Source organism: Pelodiscus sinensis, chromosome 6 (genome assembly GCF_049634645.1).
Source record: "Pelodiscus sinensis isolate JC-2024 chromosome 6, ASM4963464v1, whole genome shotgun sequence".
Classification (NCBI taxonomy): domain Eukaryota; kingdom Metazoa; phylum Chordata; order Testudines; family Trionychidae; genus Pelodiscus; species Pelodiscus sinensis.
In genome coordinates this window covers 59,419,052-59,437,442 of record NC_134716.1, presented here as the reverse complement: position 1 = coordinate 59,437,442, position 18,391 = coordinate 59,419,052, and the positions used below count along the sequence as shown (strand labels likewise).

General features: G+C 48.3%; 1 protein-coding gene across 2 annotated transcripts in view; it reads right to left on the bottom strand.

Moving 5' to 3' along the window:
* PGGT1B (protein geranylgeranyltransferase type I subunit beta) overlaps nucleotides 1–18,391 on the bottom strand; it is a 64,686-nt gene that overhangs the window by 37,196 nt on the left and 9,099 nt on the right. For both annotated transcript variants that reach the window (XM_006134477.4, XM_006134476.4), the window contains exon 2: nucleotides 12,501–12,619. In XM_006134477.4, the coding sequence (XP_006134539.1) occupies nucleotides 12,501–12,619 (119 nt within the window). The remainder of the gene's footprint in view (nucleotides 1–12,500; nucleotides 12,620–18,391) is intronic.

Genomic DNA, 18,391 nt, shown 5'->3' with positions numbered 1-18,391 from the left:
CCTATGATTACAGGGATGCTAAGGGGACCATCAATGCTCTCTCAGAATATGTGCTAACTATTTATGCTAAACTATCTGTTCTATTTTGTATTTAGCTGTGATAGCCTGTACTTTTCCCAGACCTGAAGAAGAGCTCTGTGTACCTTGTAATCTGCTCTCACCAACAGAAGATGGTCCAGTAAAAGATATTGCCTCATTGACCTTGTCTCTGATCTCTTTTAGTCAGTCAATATTTTTAAAATGTGTTGCCAGAGACAAGGAAATGCTAATACCTTGAGTCTTTAAACATGTGAAAGGGCATTAGCAAGCTGCATGTTGTAAGCTGAAATATTTAACTGTACTGTAGTTATGAAATAGCACCACCTAGTGTCCATTTTCAGTTTTGATGCTATTAAACTTACACTGGGCACTCAATGCAACAAATCATTCAAATGAAGTTCATAGCCACTCACTGCTCCAGTTATGAACAAAAGACACCCGGAAAAAGATCCCTTTCCCTTGAGCAGAAGATCAGACTAAGTCAAATTATCCTACCCTAGAGCAATGATTTAAATGAAGAAAAACAACAATTATTTCAGTTCAGGACCTGAGCAAGGCTGGGTAAATCCTCTAGTTTTCAAATATAGCAGAGTTTTGGAGAAACCAAATGGTGGGTTTAAAAATCAAGAGATATAAATTCACCATAACTAGCAACAGGTGCCAAGTAACTTACCCCACTATACAGAGGGGTGTGCAGCATGGGTCCCCCTACATCTGTTCTAACTGCTTTCTTTTTTGAAAACACCCAGCAAAATCAAAGAAGAAATTAATCAAATGGAGACCTAAAACTAATTCAGAAGCAAATTTAACACACTCCAGAGTCTGTGTAACTGCTCTAAGCAATAAGAAGGAAATGAGAAAGGCCAAGGCCACTGTCCTCATAGCGGAGCACAAAGAGGCACAGGGCTGAAGGTACAGCCCCCACTGAACACTACTATGCAAAAGACTAAGTTGGGGATGGGGAGAGGACACATGAACGTACATGAAAATCCACATGCTCAAAGAACAAACTACTTATGACAGGCACTCAGTTTCATAAAATAAGTCAGCTGAAATCAGTTGCTGTACCTCTTGAATATCTCTGTTTTTGCAATGCTTCTGTTCTATTACCTTTCCTTATATTTCACATGTATTAAGGTCTCACCCAATTTCTTAAAATAAAAAAATCCGAAAGTGAAACCTGACTCATTTGAGCTTCAACTTCTGTCAGCGCATTTCTGTAAGGCTACTGTAAACTATACATTTGTGTTCTCATACTAATTTATACAGGCAGTCCCCGGGTTACGTACAAGACAGGGACTGTAGGTTTGTTCTTAAGTTGAATTTGTATGTAAGTCGGAACTGGTACATATTGTAGGGGAAACTCTAGCCAAACATTTCTCCAGAGCTCAGTTTTATTCTCCCACACCTCACTTCCCTCAGTCCTTTATTCTCAAGCTGAGGTGTCTGTTGAGAAAAGCCGCTCCGCGGCTCCCTGGTCTGCTGGGGGGAGGTGGGGCGCTAGATTCGCGTCTCCCTGGTCTGCTGGGGGGAAGCAGCTAGTGCGGGGTTGCCTCACCCTGTTTGTAAGTAGGGATCCGATGTAAGTCGGATCCATGTAACCCGGGGACTGCCTGTATTAAGGAACTGAAATTACATTAAAAAAAACTTTCAAGGGTTGTAAGCCCTGGTATTAAGGGTCTTAGACATAAGACCTTTTCTTTAATAACAAGGCAAAAGGCAGAATGAATGCCATTAACCACACAAGAAGTGCATCAATATCTGTAATGAACACCAGGGTGTGGCTTATTGCTAATGCAATATAGATAGTTACAGCCATTAAAATACATTTTTAAGTATCAGAATTTTGAGATTTGTTCTTCCACTATGAGACACAGTTCCTAGTAAAACCTAAAGTTTATAGCATTTTAAACATTCTCTATTTTGATTTTTTTAAACTGTTTGGTGGCCCATTCAAAACATTTCTTCCATTACATCAGCAACCCAGATGCCACTTTAACAACAGTTTGTATCCCAAGACCATTTCATCCCACTTGTATAAAACTAATTACTAAATAAATATTTTCACAAGACAGCTGAACAATTACAAAACACTGCTGAAATAGCAGCTTGGTACAGGCAAGTGTAAGTGGGTATTGGAGTTCTGTTTTTCCAGAAAGAAAATTCCAGTACAGGCAGTCCCCAGGTTACATGGATCCGACTTACATCGGATCCCTACTTACAAACAGGGTGAGGCAAACCCGCACTAGCTGCTTCCCCCCAGCAGACCAGGGAGACACGAAGCTAGCGCCTCCCCCAGCAGACTAGGGAGACGCGGAGCGGCTTTTCTCAGCAGACACCTCAGCTTGAGAATAAAGGACTGAGGGAAGTGAGGTGTGGGAGAAAAAAACTGAACTCTGGAGAAATGTTTGGCTAGAGTTTCCACTACAATATGTACCAGTTCCGACTTACATACAAATTCAACTTAAGAACAAACCTACAGTCCCTATCTTGTACGTAACCCGGGGACTGCCTGTAGTGGATTTTTAGAAGCTGGTGCCTAGGCGCAACCAAAACACAAAGTCAGCCGATGTGAAGACGCATATTCCAATTTAAATCACAATACCATGATATATTTTCACAATTTTTTCATATACATAACCCAACACGCTTTAATACAAAACAGTGCAACATAAGAATGGTCTAACCAGCCTAACCCAGTATCCTGTCTACTGTCAGCGGCCAATGCAAGGTGCTTCACAGGGAATGAACAGAGCAGGTAAATCATCAATTCATCCTGTTACCCATTCCTATCTTCTGAGAAACAGTGGCTAGGGACATCATTCCTCCCAATCCTGGCTAATAGCCATTGATGCTGACCCTTCATGAATTCATCTAGTTCTTTTTTGAACCCTGTTCAGAGGCCCACATACAGGAAGAGGAAAATGCTGCATAAGCAGGAAATTGAAATTAGAATCATAGAACACAAGAACTGGAAGGGACCTCGAGAGGTCACTGAGTTCAGTCCCCTGCCTTCAGGACCCAGTACCATCTAGACCAGTGCTTCTGAAAGTGCTCCGTGAAACCACTTTGAGAAACACATTAAATGGCTGCCCCAGTTAGTTTATTTACTGGCACCGCAGCCAGGGAGCCTCACAGCTCCCATTGGCTCCCTCTTGCACTTTGCAGCCAAGGGGGGCAGCGGGAAGTGGTGGCCTAGCCTACACTGCTTCCTGCGCCTTCCCTTGGCTGTAAAGGATGAAAGGAAGCCAATGGGAGCTGCGAGGCTCAGTGGCCGTGGCACCAGTAAATAAACAAACTGGGGCGGAGAGTTAACGTGTTTCTCAAAGCGGTTTCATGGAGCACTTTCAAAAACACTGGTCTAGACCATCTCTCATAGACGTAAGTGATAGATGTAACCATGACAAGTGTGGATAATTAGCTGGGGAAGGGATACACTAAGAGGAGGAGGAGAAGGAATCCCAAAGGAGAGAGTATGGAGTATGTGTTTGAGAAGGAAGGGTCAACTCCCTATGGAAGGGGACTGTGTATTAAGATACAGGATGAAATCACTAGTGCACCTCTTAACTAAGAATATATCTTTTTCCCTAATGAAGGCAAAGACAAGGTGCATGTCAAGGGAGGATAAGACAGCTACTGGAGGAAATGAGCATTGCTTGGGTAAGAACAGAAAGCTACCTGAGACTGGAAACATCTACAAATGTATACTGGGGCCCATGTCAGATTTTTGCTTGCCCAAGTCATGTATCATTTAGACACCTTCAGCTCTCACAGAATCTCTGAGGTATTAGTGACAATTAGGAATGTAAAATCCTGATCAATCAGCTAACTGCTTAAATTTTAGGTTTAATCGGTTAACCTATTAAGTGGCGAGCTGGAAGCAGGAGCCAATGGCCTCGCATGCAGGGTAGCCGGCTTCTGCTCCTGGCTACCCCAAGAATGAGGCTCACTGCTGCCACTGCTGGCTCCGACACATAGGGTGCAGGGGGAGCAGCAGCAGCTACTTGTGCAAGGTGACCAGCTCCTGCTCCGGCCCTCCAAGTGCAGGGAGCTGTGTGTGTGGCAATTGCTAGTAAGGATGATGATCATCAGGTAGCCTACTAACCATTCACATCCCTAGTGAGGATATAAACTTTAAAGTCAGTAATGCTACCATTCCAGAAAATATAGAAAAGTTCATTTAAACCACAAAAAAGTTTAAAAAGTCTCCTATAAAAGGTGGAGGACATCTATTTATTCTGCGTCAAAGTTCTTGCAATGAAACATTATTTCTACAAAAACCAAACAATTGCAAAAATGTTCTTTTATACGATCAATTTTAGGTATCAGAATTAGACAGGTGCACTTGATTGTTTTCAGAACAGATTTGCTTTGTGTTTTAATAAAAAAATAGCTACTTCATTAAAAAGGCAGTTTAGGAAAAAAATATTAATTCATAAGGGTGACTGGACCAGTAGGGAAAAGTATGGGCCATCAAAACAGTAGTGAGAACTCTGCTGATGGAAGAGATGGCAGATGAACTACACTGCGTGAATATGAAACCAAAGACCACGAACTATTATTTATTTATTAACCAGAAAGACATTCAGATTAATTCCATCACAGAATTCTGGTGAACAGACTGATGAAGGTAGAATAATTAGAATTATATCCTCAATATTCAGCTACCCATTTATTTTGTATTTCATAAATAAACCAATTTGACTAGATGAAGCATACTGAAAAGTAGTAGTCATTTCAAAATTTGAAAAGCTACCAATTTATCTGATATTTTAAAATGGCTCCACTTTTTCCCTTTTGGCTCCTCATTGATACTACTATCCAATCCATTACTTTGTTAGTGTTATTTACATCTTTAATCCACCTACTTCATTAACCAAAAGGAAGCCTTAGAAATAAGTGACTTCTTATAATTTATTTAATTTACAGGAGCGCCTTTCAGATCAGCGGTGTGCAACCCGTGGATCGCGACCCCTAAGGGGGTCGCAGCTGTCTTCCTGGGGGGTTGCAGCGCTTTGATCCATGCTGGCTGGTATTTCCTTTTCCTGGCTTGGCGCCCGACATACATGTGGCAGGGGGAGCAGCAGGGGAGTGGATTGGCGCTTTAAATTTAGGGGGCTGCAACAAAATGTTCCTAGCTTCCCCCCCCCCCCCCCAACAAAAATTTTCCTGGCTCTAGGGGTCGCGAATGAAAAAAGGTTGAGCACCACTGTTTTAGGTGACACACACTTTTCAAATACTCAGTGACAGTCCCAGCTCCAAAAAATACTCACAATCAAAGGCCAAATGAAACAAATATGAGAAGAGAGACAAAAGCAGGCAATTAATATAGTTAAAACTCCTGCTCTTCATGAGGTGAAGTGGGATTTAGAATGGAAGGTTGCACATAGAAAAGTTCAAGAGGTTGCAGCATGCAGTGAGGGGCCTCATGGAAAAAGGCAACTCTGCTACAGGTTCACAAATGATGGACAAGACTGGGAATATGGGCAGTGTGGAGGCAGCCTAATTAGCAGACCTTAGATCTGAACAACTGCAATTGGTGTATAACTGTTCCTAGAAGGCCCCGGACTCTGGCACTTTCCTTTACATTGACTAGACAAAACCAGAATCTGCAGAACTGGAGAATATACTAAAGGTCCACCTATCCTCACACCTGTTACCAGGGGGTTGACTTTTTACCTATAAGGCTTAAGGATTAATTTTAGGGATTGAGAGACTGTCCAATAAGGGGTATACTTACCAAAAAGATGTACATGTGCTTAATGACAAATGAAAAGAGCAATTTTTATAACTGCTTATTTTATTTTTATAATTATAAAAATAAAATAAGTTGTTGGAGGATGCACTAGATGAAGTCTAATGGCTACTTGTCCAAAATTCTGAATCTACTGCACAGTACTGGAATAGGACCAAAACCATCTGCTAGACCCCATGACAAGTGCAGGTTCATGAACTGCAAGTGAGGAACAAATGCTTTATACAAGTAGAAAACTAGAAACAGGTTATTTGCCTTTGTTAAGAAAGCAAACCTTGAAAGCAAACAAAGCAAGCATGAGGTGAGTATAACACTACAATTCATTTTGGCTATGTCTAGACTACATGGAAGATTCGAAAGAGGATATACAAATTCCACGGGAATTTGCATATCTTCTTCCGATCTCACTTTTGAAAGTGGAGCTTTCGAAAGTGAAAATAGTCTAGATGCGTTTTTTTGGCAACCCCCCTTTTTCGAAAAGCCACTTTTCCTCAAAAAATGAGGTTTACACGGCTTTTTGAAAAAGGGGGGGTTGCTGAAAAAACGCGTCTAGATTACTTTCACTTTTGAAAGTGAGATCGGAAGAAGATATGCAAATTCCCAAGGGAATTTGTATATCCTCTTTCAAATCTTCTGCATAATCTAGACGAGCCCTTAGGGATGTAAATAACCATGAAAAAATGTTAACCCATTAAACAATTTTAATCATTTAACCCATTAATACCCAGTGGGGGCTGCTCCAGGAAGAGAGCCCCTACTGTTGGGGATCCTGCCGGTTCTGCTGCATCCGGTAAATGGTTACCAGGTAAATGGTTAACTTTTTACATCCCTAGTTCATTTCATACTCATTTTGCAGATCTACAAAAGGCTAAACATTGTAAAACAAGACAAGTTAACAGTCTACACAGTTATAAAATGTACTCAGATTGCCTGCTATTCCCTGGGATACTGCACCAGCTCTGTTCATTCTAAAAAGATTAAAATGGGTAATTTCACTATCGAAGCTCCAATAACCAGATTGTTTATTATTTTTCATTTTCAGCAGCTGCTATGTTTTATTTCCCATTATTCCTCCACTGCTTTCCTACATTGCTGGCTCGCAACTGCTTCAGTATTGCTTACATCCGTGGTCACCAACAGGTCAATCGCAATCGACTGGTCGATCGCGAGGCGTCCTGTCCGCCCCGCCCCCATTTCCCTCCCATCCCCGAGAAGCCCCACTACCTACCTCCAGTGAAAATGGAGGTAGTGTAGGCTTCCCAGGGATGGTCAGAAGTCCCACAGGTTAGCGCCACTTGTGGTGATTCCGGAAGTGCGCTAGCTGCTCTGCCGGGTGTACTGTGGGAGGGAGTATCGGCTCCCTGCACCACACAGGAGGGGTGAGTCAACCCCGGGGGAGGCGCGCGCGCGGGGCTTCCCTGAGCCGGGGGGGGGGGGGGTTGGCCCTGGGGCCGGCACGCGTGCGGGAGGCTTCCCTTTGGGGGCAGGGGAATCCTGGGAGGAGGCAGATACAGGGGACTCTCTGCCTCCACTGGCACCCCACTTCCCAGCCCCCACTCCGCAGCCACAGAACTCTGTCCCCACTCCCATCCCCACTCCCCGAACTCTGTCCCCACTCTCCTGTCCTCAGCTACAGAACTCTGTCCCTACTCTCCTGTCCCCACTCACAGAATTCTGTCCCTACTTCCCTGTTCCCAGCTACTGTCCCTATTCCTGTCCCCACTGGCACTCTGTCCCCTGCTGCAGAACCCTGTCCCCTGCCCTCCCAGCACCCTGTTTCCTCTCTCCTGCCCCCAGCCGCAGAACTCTGTCCCCACAAAATGTATAATTATAAATGCTTCATTTTAGATTTAAATAGCATGAATAAAAAACAGACCATTTATTTCATAACTATAAACATGTGATTATAATTTTATACATCGCATAATTTAAAAATAAACTGTTTATCAGAGTGTGTAAGTTAGGGTACGTCCAGACTACATGCCTCCGTCGACGGAGGCATGTAGATTAGCCAGATAGGCAGAGGGAAATGAAGCCGCGATTAAAATAATCGCGGCTTCATTTAAATTTAAATGGCTGCCCCGCTCTGCCGATCAGCTGTTTGTCGGCAGATCGGGGCAGTCTGGACGTTCCCCTGTCGCCAGAAAACCCTTTTGTCGACCGCCCCGTTATGCCTCATCCCACGAGGCATAACGGGGCGGTCGACAAAAGGGTTTTCTGGCGACAGGGGAACGTCCAGACTGCCCCGATCTGCCGACAAACAGCTGATCGGCAGAGCGGGGCAGCCATTTAAATTTAAATGAAGCCGCGATTATTTTAATCGCGGCTTCATTTCCCTCTGCCTATCTGGCTAATCTACATGCCTCCGTCGACGGAGGCATGTAGTCTGGACGTACCCTAAGGGTTGGGGATAGCAAATGATGGACAGGAGGAGAATAGAGAGGGCGGGGCTTCAAGAAAGGGGGTGTGGCTTCAAGAAAGAGGCAGGTCTGTAGATCTTCGCCTGTTCGGAGATTTAAAAAGTGATCTTGGGTGTAACAAGGTTGGAGACCACTGGCTTACATTAATTACAGCTATGTCAGTGGCCAACTCTGTACAATAAGTGATAAGCACAATACCTGCATACGATTTGCACATCCCTCTCATAGAAGTAGCCAGCAACTTTAAAAGGAGACCCCCCAGCAGTTGGCTCAAGTATGAAAAGAACACATGGCAAGCCATCATACTTCACTGATTAGGAAATCTTAGAAGCACCATCAAACTAACTGTTCTGCCCCAGTGTGAATGGAAGAGTTGACTAAAATGTCACTTGTTCATAGCTTTAAAATCATTTCATGGTTTACACCAGTGTTTCCCAATTGGAGCAAAACGAGGGGTTCCGTGAGGAGCCGGCGCTCCACCGCCCCCTCTGAAAAAGAGAGAGAGAGCGCCAGCTAGCCAGCAGAGGCATGGGCAGCGAGTTGTGTGGGCTTGTGGTGCCCATGCTCCTGCAATATCTGGAGCTGGTCCCGACCCCATGCGCGCGCGTCCTCCCAGCCCGGCCCCAGAGCATCTCTCCCCGTCCCCAGACCCGTCCCCACCGTGTGCAACCTTTCTTGAGCTCCACCTAGCTGGCTGCTGCTGCCCTGCGCAGCGCGCTCAAACCAGCGGGTGGAGAGACGCCCGGACGTGACATAACGTCACAGCCCGGGATTTTAAACTTGCTGGGCGCTGTGATGCACCGCATGGCTTAGTTGCGGCTTCAGAGTCCGGGGACAGAGCACAGATTCCGGCCCCGCAAAGTGGAAGGCAGAAGGTACAGGAGAGGGAGAGGGGAGGGGCTTGTGCAGAGGGAAAGGGAAAGGGCTGGGAGAGGAAGGTGCTTGTGCGGAGGGGAAGGGGAAGGCACCAAAGTGACGGGGTGGAGGAGAGACAAATGACAGGGGGCCAAGTGCAGACAATGAGGAAAAGGGCAGGAGGAGAGGTGTCAGTGGGAGGGGGACAGGGTGATGCTGGGAGGGGAGACGGTAAGGGCATTGGAGGCTAGAAGGGTATGGGGAGGTGCTGGGAGAAGGCTTGAAAGAAGGGGTGGGCATGGGGAAGGCTGGGATGGAGCAAGTCATGTGAGAGGGCACAGGGGCATGAGGGGAACGGGGTCAGAGGGTGGTGAGGGGGTGGGCATCAGGGAAAAATGGAGCAAAGGGGGCAGGGGAAGTGAGGGAAGGGGGAGGCACCAGGAAGGTGTAGGGGTAAGAGAAGGTGCAGGTTCCAGGGGATTCTGGGCAGACACCTGCCCAGTGGAGGGACCACCATCAGAGGAGAGACGCAGGTTTGTAGAGGGAGGTGTTAGAAGAGGGGATGAGGAGGGGTAGCTCACATGATCAGAGTGGGGCTACTGGAGAAGTGGGCACAGAGAGGAGAGAAGGGCTGGTGGAGGGGGGCAGGTTGCAGGAGGGCTGAGGACAGTGAGAAGAGCAGGAGTCAGGACAGCAGAGGAGGGTGAGGAGTCAGGGGGCAGCAGGCACCAGGGGAGCTGACATGGCAGTAGAGGGAAAAGGTAGAGGTTTAAAAATATTTATTAATAACGTGGGTGGCACATCCAAACAATCCACATGAACTCAATACTGGTGCACAACACAAAATTCATTTTGCTCGTGTGAGGAAACTCTTAGGCTATGTCTACACTGATTGTTACTTGTGCAAGAACATCTTCCATGTGCGAGCTGTGCTTTTGCACAAGAGCATCTATGGCAGTGTGGACACTCTCTTGCCCAAGAAAGTGCTGATGGCCTTTTTAGCCATAGGGCTTTCTTGCTCAAGAAATTCATGTTGCCTATCTACACTGGCCTCTTGCGCAAGAATAGTTGCTCAAAAGGGCTTATTCCTGAGTGGGAACCGGGGCTAGACTCAAGGGGAGGAAGGGACAGGGAATCGGCTCTTGGCTCAGCAGTTTTGTGGGGCTTGGAGGAGGTGCAGGGAAACAGGGATCAGCTGTGCTGTGGGGAAGGCATGCAGGGAACCAGTGCAGGGCTCAGCTGGGCTGAGGTGGATGGGGGAGGGCATACAGAACAGATGGGCAGCTCAGCTGGGCTGTGAGGGGCTGCAGGGAACTGGTGCTGCACTCCCTTGGATTGTGAGGGATGGTTTTGGGGGAAGTGCAGGGAACCAGCAGGGGTGGGCAGCTTAGTTCGGTTGCAGGGGATAGAGGTGCAAAGAAGCCTAGTGGGAAGGGGGGGGGGGGGGGGAGACCAGGAGCCCTGAAATGACCTCCCCTGGTCCAAAGATTCCTCATCTGGGACCAGTCAGGTCTAGAGGGTGCCAGATCAGGGAGGTCCAACTCCTACCCAAGTCCCCTCCTCGCACCCTCCCTCGTAGCCAGACACCCTACATCCAGCCTGCTTCTGCACCCTACCTATCTGGTCTGCACCCTACCCAGACCTTGTCCCCTTCTGCCCCCAGCTCCCTCTCAGATCCTGCACCCCATCCCTATCCTGCTCCTTGGCAGCCCTGCCATCCACCCTAGCACCGCCCTGGCCCCAGTAGCTTGCCTCACACCCCAGGACTCAGCACCACCCTGACCCTGGCCCCAGCCCCAACACCCTGCCATCCACGCTAGCACCCAGCAGCACCCTGTTCCTTGTCCCAGTACCCTGCCAGTCACCCTAGTGCCCAGCAGGACCATGTCCCTGACCCCAGCACTCTGCCACCTGCCTGTCCCAGCACCTTGCCCCAGCACCCTGCCACCTAAGCCAGCATCCTTCCACCCAGCAGCACCCTCTCCCCAGCCCCCACTAGCACTCTGTCCCCTACCCCCACCAGCACATTTGGGACCATATTAGTGAGGCTTGGGGGTTTTTGGAGGAGCTTTTTTTTGTTTTTTGCATCTCACTTGTGTGGCCCCAACTGACTTTTCTGTGGGTCAGTGACCTTTGACTCAAACCAGGTTCCTCACCCCTCTCATATATAATGACAATGCTAAAACCTTTTGAGTTTGACATATTTTATTTAAAAATGAAGCCTGGCCAACAAGCCCCCAATTGGGACCAAACCCCCATTTCACTGCAACATCATAACACTCCTGCACCACCTAACCCCAAATCTGAGCCTATCATACACTGGAACCCCGTCCTGAGCCTCTTACATCCCCACACTCCTGCATCCCCACATCCTCAGTCTTCTGCCACAACATTCCTCCACCATCCACACATCACAAATCTGTGTCCTGAGCCCATCATACTCACAAACTTCTTGCCCTGAGTCCCTCACATATCCAGCCCAAAGTGCTGCACCCTCACAGCCACAAGCCCTGGGTTGCTCAGCACCCCAACCTTCCACCTGAACCCAACACTCCCCAGCCTAGAGCCCCCTCCCTGAGTCAACAGCCCCTTCTCCTGCATCCAAATTCCCTCCCAGAGCTTGTACTTCTCACCCCTTCCCACACCCAAAACCCTCATTCCCACCCCACACCTCACTCTCACTAGGTTGAGACAGGTATAAGGGCTGGGTATAGGAAGTGATGGAGAGGAGGGGAACAGAGCAGATGAGGCCTCACAGAAAGGAGTTGGGGGGGGGGGGTCTTGGGGAAGGAATGTGAATTTCATGAATTGGTGGGTCCCTCTCTCCTCCTCTGCCCCCCCCCCCCTTTTTTTGCTTGACAAACCTAGGGGTTCCTTGAAATTTTGAAAAGCTGAAAAGGGTTCCTCAGCCAAATAAAATTGGAAAACACTGGTTTCCACTGAAACTGGTGAAAAAAGTTTAAACTTTTGGATTCTTCTGAACAGTCAGGGCAAGAGAGGTTTCCTGCCCACCAGAACTGATAAGCACATTCAACTTTTACTTCAAGTCGACAGGAATCACAGGTATTCACAGCTCTGAAAAGTCACATCTATGGCTTTGTCTACACTATGCAGCTTTTAGTGATACAGTTGTATCATTACAGTCATGCCACTAAAAGTTGTGTGGTCTAGACAAAGCCAAAGTAATGTAGCCTCTGTTTGTTAGCTTTCCTGTGGACAAAGTGTTGTTCACACCAGCACTTGAAACAAAGCTTTTGCCTTTTGAGTTTTAGTGTATTTAAAACCTCAGACAGAAAACTTCTGTTGTTCAGTTGCCAATGTCATAGACATAGCCTGTTTTCTGTGAATAAACTGTGCACTATTCCCAAGGGCTAAAAGCAACATAAAAGGTGAAAGTGTCAACAATTTAAAAAAGCTAAAAACTCACTCACTGTCTTCTGTGGGCAGGACCTGCAGGGAATAAATCCATTCTATTATATCATCTTTGTTCACCACATCTAAGGAATCCAACATATCCAGACCAGAGAGTGCGAAAAACGCAATTGTCAACCTAAAAGAAAAAGATAGGACTTTCACTTCCCACCATAAATTTCACACAGGAGGTTAACAAAATTAAATGCAGAAAGGAAAAAAAAAATCAAAACCTCAACTTTTTAATTCTGGTTTTACCTGCTGCATGCAACAGTGTCCTTACTTTTAATTATATCTATATTCCAGAATGAAGCTCTTCATTACATGAATCACATCTCTGTCGGTATGATTAATGAAGTCTTATGTTGTGTTAAGTGTTCATGTTGGAAAGAAAAGTAAATCAAGCATAAAAAGCTTGCTTGTGGCAAGCCTCTGAAGATATGCCTGCACTGCAACAACACCTTCAGCTAGCCAAGGCCAACCGACTTGGGCTCATCGGGCTCAAGTTAAGGAGCAGTTTAACTACGGTGTAGATGTTTGGGTTCAGGCTGCAGCCCAAGTTCTGCAATCTTCCCATTTCCCAGCATCCTAGAGTCCAGACTGAAGCTGTGTCCAGACTCAGGGGTTTTTTCAAAAAAAGTAGCCTTTTTTCGAAAAAACTTCACCTGCGTCTAGACTGCAGCCGCATTCTTTCGAAATTAAATCGAAAGAACGCGGCTTTTCTTTCGACGGCGGTAAACCTCATTGCACAAGGAAGAACGCCTTTTTCGACGGAGATCCGTCGAAAATAAGTGAGTGTGGACATGGGGAGGCCATTTTTAAGAAAATAATGGCCTCCAGGAAGAAGCCCTGGTGGACAATCTGGGACATGGCTTGCATGTCTCTGGTTCCTGTCTGCAGCCATTTCTTAAAGGGACAGGCACCCTCACAGCCACTTGTGGCAGCAAAGCAGCCAGAGCACACGGCTGGTGAAGTGCAGCATGTCCCAGCCCCAAGACCCTCCTGGCCCTTCCAGAGAGCCTTATGGGGATCCAACCAGGGGCTCCAAACGCCGGGCACCGTCATGGTCTGGCCAAGAGATCAAGACCCTTCTCGAGCTCTGGGGAGAGGAGGAGGCCTTACAAGCCCTAAAAAGCAGGTGGCGAAATGCAGACATTTATGGCCGCATGGCAGAGGCCCTGGCCCAGAAAGAACACTACCCCCGCACCCAGGACCAGGTGCGCTCCAAAGTTAAGGAGCTGCGCCAAGGGTATGTGAAGGCCAGGGAGCATAGCTCCCGTTCTGGGGCAACCCTCCAGTCCTGCCCTTACTATAGTGAGCTGGACCAGATCCTGGGTGGTGGTGGTGAAGCACGCACACCACGGCGTCTCGTGCAGTCAGGCTTGGCAGACCCTGTGGTGGACGCGCCAGAGCAGAACCCAGAGCAGTCAGGAGATGGGGACATGGTGCCAGAGGACAACAGTGAGGAGACGGCGACCCTCACCCTGGAGCCAGTCACACAGACCCCAGAGGCCTCCCAGGTGTCATCTGACGCAGGAGATGAAGCAGCAGGTGAGTGCAGTGAGGTTGTGTAACACCGGGGGGGGGGGGGGGGGGGTGATGCACAAGGGAAACCTGTCATGCTCAGGCTGATGCCCAGGTCACACACAGTGTTACCTTCAGAATGTCTGATTCCCCTGTCTCAGGGAGAGGGCATGCCCTTTTGGACAGCTATTGCACACATGACTGATTGTGATAGAAATGTAGCCGTGTTAGTCTGATCTGAGGAAGTGGGTCTGGCCCACGAAAGCTCACCCCCTAATAAACCATCCTGTTAGTATTTTAAGTGCTACAGAGTCCAGTTTTTTAGGACTGATTGTGTCTTCCTCTTTTCCTCCACAGCCGGACCAGCCGTGCAAGAGGGCCGCAGCACCCCAGCCCCACCTCCATCTCGGGGACATGGGAGCCGCAGACACAGGCGTGTGTATGCGGACATCCTGAAGCAGCATGTGGAGGCCGTGCAGGAGCTCAACACCATCCTGCGAGAGAGGGCGGAGGCAGAGGATCAGTGGCATGATCGGCTGATGGAGGAGCTGGTCCAGCAGCGCACGTCCCTGACTGCCACTCTCAGGGAGGTCTGCGGCTTGCCTGCTCCTGTGCCTGGTCCTGCTCCTCCAGCACCCCATGACCCCGCCCCACCAAACCCCCCTTCCACAACAGCATCCCTTTCCCCCCTTGGACCTCCCTCTCCCCCAGCCCCCCAAGTTCCCCAGCCCTTCTCTCCCCCTGGCCCTCCTCTCCCCCAGGCCTCCCCATCCCAAGAGCACCCTATCCAGCCAACTGACAGGTGCACCACCCGATCCCGTGGCCATGGTGGACCCCGAACACGAGGCCCAAGCAGGAGACTGAGATCAGGCAAGCACCGTGCAACCTGATCCCCTTCCCCCATCCAGGTTTCAAGTCCCCTTCCCCCCCCTCCAGGTTTCAAGCACCCCCATCACCCCAGTTAAATGACAAGGAAAGTGTTCAACAAAATGTTTATTGTACATAGTTTGGCATGAAACTATATTTTCTACATCAAAAATGAACAAAAGCTTTTTTATGTTTGCAACAGTTATACTATTTTCCAGTGAGTGATATTTAAAAAAATAAACCAGAACTTATTATTTTGAGACAAACCCTGGTGTTTATGATTTCTCCAAACAGGGTCAGGAGATGGGTTGTGTAGGGAAGCTTCTTTTGGGCCAGGGCCCAGTCCCCAGGCAGAAGCCCCTCAGTAGAGTCAGTGGCCTCCACTTGATAATTGCTCCCGTAGGGCCTCCCGTATGCAAACAGCAGACCAGTGAGCCTGGCGGATGGCAGCTGTCCGGGGCTGGGCAAAGTGCCTCTCCTAACCATCAGCACCTGTACCCCACCCTGGTAGAAAGGCCTCCCCTTTCCTCTCCACCAGGTTATGGAGAACGCAACACGCGGCCACCACCTCAGGGATGTTGCTCTCCCCCATGTCTAGGCGTGTGAGCAAGCACCGGAATCTGCCTTTTAAACGTCCGAACGCACATTCCACCTGGTTGCGAGCCCGGTTAAGGTGAGCATTAAACTGCTCCTTGCTTGCATCCAGGTGGCCGGTGTAGGGCTTCATCAGCCACCGCATCAGGGGGTAGGCTGCGTCAGCCACTATACACAGCATGTGCACATCCCCAACCGCAAAGTTGTGATGCGGGAAAAATGTTCCTGCCTGAAGCCTCCGGTAGAGGTACGAGTTCCTGAAGATGCGGGCATCATGTGCCCACCCTGACCACCCAACACAAATGTCAGAAAACTGGCCACGATGGTCGACCAGGGCCTGGAGGACCATAGAAAAGTAGCCCTTTCTGTTAATGAATTGGGCTGCTCGATGGGGCGGTGCACGGATTGGAATGTGTGTCCCGTCGAGCGCTCCTCCACAATTCGGGAAGCCAAGGGCAGCAAAGCCGGCCATGACGCTGTCCAGATCTGGTAGACAGACGAGCCTGTTGAGCAGCTCCGAATTGATGGCCCTCACCACCTGCAGAACGAGACAGACAACAAAATGTTAGAAGGGGTGCCTTATCTCTTAGGAGGAGAACCCACCACCCACCTTCCCTCTCAAACACCCCGGGAATCCCCTCCTCAGAACTCCCCCCCCAACAATTCAGGGTGAGTGGAGGAGCTCCCTCCCACTCCCACTCCACTTGGCCCTTTCTGACAGTCTCCCTTCCCCCCACCCCAAACTGTGACTGTCCCCAGACAATGACTTACTTCCATCAAGATGTATCCAACAGTAGACCTGCCCACTCCAAATTGGTGTCCCACGGAGCGGTAGCTGTCGGGGGTTGCCAGCTTCCAGAGGGCAATGGCGACCCTCTTTTCCACGGGGATAGCGGGCCGCAGGTGGGTGTCTTGCCGTTGCAGAGCAGGGGCAAGCCAGGTACACAGCTCCTGGTGGTCTTTCGCATCCGGAAGTTGCGTAGCCACTTTTGGTCATCCCAGAGCTCCATCACGAGCCGGTCCCACCAGTCAGAGCTGGTGTCAAGCCTCCAAAAACGCCTGTCCACAAAGAAGTTTGGAGGCAAGGGCAATGCGGCTGCATGACGGACGATCCCTCCGTACCTCTGGTCTGGGTCCAGATGGGGAAGTAGCCTCATGACTGTGTCATGCAGATGCAGCAACACTTGCTGCATGATGGCGTGGGGCCATCGCCTGCCCAGGGGCAGCTCTGGCTCCATGCCAAAAAAATGGGTCTACAACAGAAAAACTCCAAACCAGCACTGCAATGCCTTGCTTACCTCCTAGAGGGACAGCGAAGACAGCTGCAGAAGCAGAACAACGGGTGTTCAGGGGCGTCCCTTTAACCACGCGTCTCTGCAAAGGGCAGGCAGCAGCACCAGGAAGGAAATGCTGCCCCCATGCCCTGGCAGAAGCGGTTCCGGGTGGCTTTGAATTTCAAAAGAGCATCCAGCAGTCAGGACGCTCTTTTTCTAAAAAGCGGATCGATTTTCCGATCCGCGTATTGTAGTCTAGACACGCTCTTTCGAAAGAGGCTTGCAGTCTAGACATAGCCTGAGTTCAAACATTTACACAGCAATTAAATAGCCCTTAGCCTGAACGTGCTGACATGGGTCAGACACAGGATTTAACACTACAGTATAAACATACCCTTTTAGAGGCTTGCCACAAGCACAGGGACTGAGAATAGTTAAGGACAGTGGAAGAAAAGGAACACAGTCAAACAAAACCATTATTTTAAAAGGTTCCTGGGAATAAGGAGGTAGAAATGAGGCAAAAATATGAAGGACACACTTCCACTTAAAATATAAAGTGGCCCCTGTGTACAGACATATTCTTTCTAAAGCAGCAGCAGTTTTGCTAACAGAGCATAACAGAATCACACTCATATTCTTGAGCTTTTTCCTGAGACAAGACTTTCATCCATTTAATGCCAGCTCCTGCCAGTACAGGCACTTGCTCCTCCCTCCTTGCTGCTGCTCTCTGATCGAGGCAGCAAGGGAAGGGGAAGTGACTAGTTGCATCACCTAGTCAACTCTCTGATAATTAATTATCCGATAAGCATAAGCTTGACTAGTCACTTACATCCCTATCTCGGCTAAGAGCCTACACATCAAGAACTTGGTGATTGATATATGTAATGTATTCACCTTAATCTCACTCTCAACCTTTTCTTTCTTTAGTAATAAACCTTTACATTTTAGTTTCTAAAGTGATAGAAATGTAGCCGTGTTAGTCTGGTGTAGCTGAAACAAAATACAGGACTATGTAGCACTTTAAAGACTAACAAGATGGTTTATTAGTAGATGAGCTTTCGTGGGCCAGACCCACTTCCTGAGATCAAATAGTGGAAGAAAATAGTCACAGCCATATATACCATGTGACTATTTTCTTCAACTATTTGATCTGAGGAAGTGGGTCTGGCCCACGAAAGCTCATCATCTAATAAACCATCTTGTTAGTCTTTAAAGTGCTACATAGTCCTGTATTTTGTTTTAGTTTCTAAAGGATTGGCACAGCATGCTCTTTTGGATAAGATCTGAGGCATAAATTGACCTGGGACTGTGGCTGGTCCTTTACAACTGGGAGAACCTGTTAGGAGTTGGTGAGATTGGGTTTATAACCTCTCATCTGTGTAAGATACAGGTCTGATTGTGGCCCAGGTAAAGCTGGGATGTTGGAGGGGTTTTGCTCGTGAGGCTTCCAGCTGCCCAGATTGGCAGTTGAAGTGCTCTGTGTGACTGGTTTGATGCCTTAAAGGAAAGGACTCCAGCAATAACCCCTGAACTGACACCATCAGTGGTGCTCAGACCGGACCCAGTATATTACAATGGGACAGTGGGAAACTTGGTCACACCCATCATGAGTGGGCATCCATCCAACTAAAATCATGCCGGATCACGAGTGT